General features: G+C 43.6%; 1 protein-coding gene across 1 annotated transcript; it reads right to left on the bottom strand. All coding sequences in view use genetic code 11, as the record gives it.

Moving 5' to 3' along the window:
• Positions 1-1058: 1058 nt before the first annotated feature.
• Positions 1059-1419, bottom strand: EGR_10592 (hypothetical protein; the record flags this gene model as incomplete). Its single annotated transcript, XM_024499841.1, has 2 exons — positions 1059-1160; positions 1375-1419. 2 exons carry the CDS (start codon positions 1417-1419, stop codon positions 1059-1061), a joined length of 147 nt encoding a protein of 48 aa, XP_024345746.1.
• Positions 1420-1921: the final 502 nt, after the last annotated feature.

Here is a 1921-nt window from a genome sequence, read left to right as displayed (position 1 = left end):
AACTAAAAATGGACAGCTATTCAGCCATCCATCCAAGAAGAGTAGCAGTGTTAAGCATCATAGGCTAGATAAATTGGATGGGAAAGTACCCCACATCTGTAGAATTGCCTTGAGAGATAAGTCTTGGGGACGATTTCCTAGGTAGCACCAAAGCAGTTCGGAATTTCGCGAAAGACGTCTTTCCCACCCACCAAGAAACTGAAGTCTTGACAATCCTTTCTCTACCAAAGGCATACTTCAGCAATATTTGTGTCGCCTCATTCGAAGCTGCAGGTATATCTATAATCAGCCTAGATGGCTTCTGCACTCGGCTTAGTCATCTTACAGTCAACAAGATGAGAGAACCTTGGAAACCGCCTCTTAAATATGCGAGCACATTCTCATAGCAAGGCGTTGGGCTGGGTATAACATGCATTTGGAATAATACGATAGAAGCTGTCGACTCCTGACCGATCTAAAAGTGACTTAGACGCATACCACCTCTTATGCTGGAAGTGAATCTTCGTGGCAGAGAAATGCTCAGAGACGAGGTTATACATCCTTCAAAGTCACCGTGAGCAACACCAAATGCACTGGTGAAGAAGGATGAAAGTCCGCGACTGTGTATAGACTGCGAAAAGCAGAACGCAGTACCAAAGTGTATTGCCGCCCTACTACTCTACGTAAACGATTTGTCAGGCTCTCGATGTGTCATAGTGATTCTCCACGTTAGATTTGGACTTGAATACTGGCAATTAGAAGTGACAACAACAGACAGAGAGAAGACAGCTTGTGCATTGTTAAGCGGGCTTAATGGATTTCAGGCAGTTCTTTTTGGACTCTGCAATGCAGCGTTGACTTTCCAATGCTTTACGCGAAGGGCACAAATCGGATTATTTCTAAAGCATTGGGCAATATACTAGGATAACACTGACTTTGTAAGGAATGTTTGTGGGTAAATGTCAATCTTAAAGTTGGGGTGGGCAGCTAACGAGATGTAGATTATATTCGAAACCCCAAAACCCAACAACTGCCTTGTCGGACGGGGTGGCAATTTTGGAAGGGTAAAGAAGAGCTGGCTAGCTCCAGGTAATCAGACAGAGCTCCGTCGTTACCTGCTTGGCAGGCTCTACTGACGTTTCTTCAAGGGCTTTACCGAGATCACAAGCCTTCTGCGTACACTGGTGGAAAAGCAGACAAAAAAGAATTTGGGTTATAAGAAAGAACACGATAATGCATTTCATCCTCATTAAATTATGAATAATTGCTTTACCATTTATGCTGGTGCAGCCTTGAGCGGTGCACTTTTTATGTGAACAAAGATGGCAGAAAATACATCGTCCCCACTGAAGTTCCAAAAGTAACAAAGCAATGCTACATTAATGTGCAACCTACTCCGGATTGTTCACCATTTTCAAAACATTTTGACATTTCAGACATTGCCTTTTAGTGAGGGAGTGCATAGTGAAAATGGATCATCTCGGTCCCTGTCTCGGTTGAAAACAATAAAGGTGATATACCAGTTGGTGGCAAAATGTTAAGAGGATTTGCAACAGCACATTTTTAAGGCGCAGTGCTGCACAGAATGAGGGACACACATGACGAAGTAGATGTCTTCTCTGGCAGACTGGAACTGCCAAAAAGAGTTGATGCTGCAGTGAGAACCATATTTTTGAGCGAGCCCATTAAGCATCATTGGAGAAATTCTCAAAGTATGATGCCAACATGCCTCCTGTGTACGAGAGGTTCTTGTCATCTGCTTGCATACTCACAGTGAAAGGGATGAACTTGTCGAGCAAGGAGACCAGATGGATATGGCAGGAAGGGTCAAAACTGTCACTAGCGGGCAAGATAGTATTGTAGCAAGATCATGTTCTAGCTTTTAACCGCAGGATGCGGCCATTTTTATTAGTACAAACATGCCACCAAGAGTTACTTGGGC

This window comes from Echinococcus granulosus (genome assembly GCF_000524195.1).
Source record: "Echinococcus granulosus chromosome Unknown EG_S00238, whole genome shotgun sequence".
In the NCBI taxonomy this organism is placed as follows: Eukaryota; Metazoa; Platyhelminthes; class Cestoda; order Cyclophyllidea; family Taeniidae; genus Echinococcus; species Echinococcus granulosus.
This window is presented reverse-complemented; position numbering and strand designations above follow the sequence as displayed.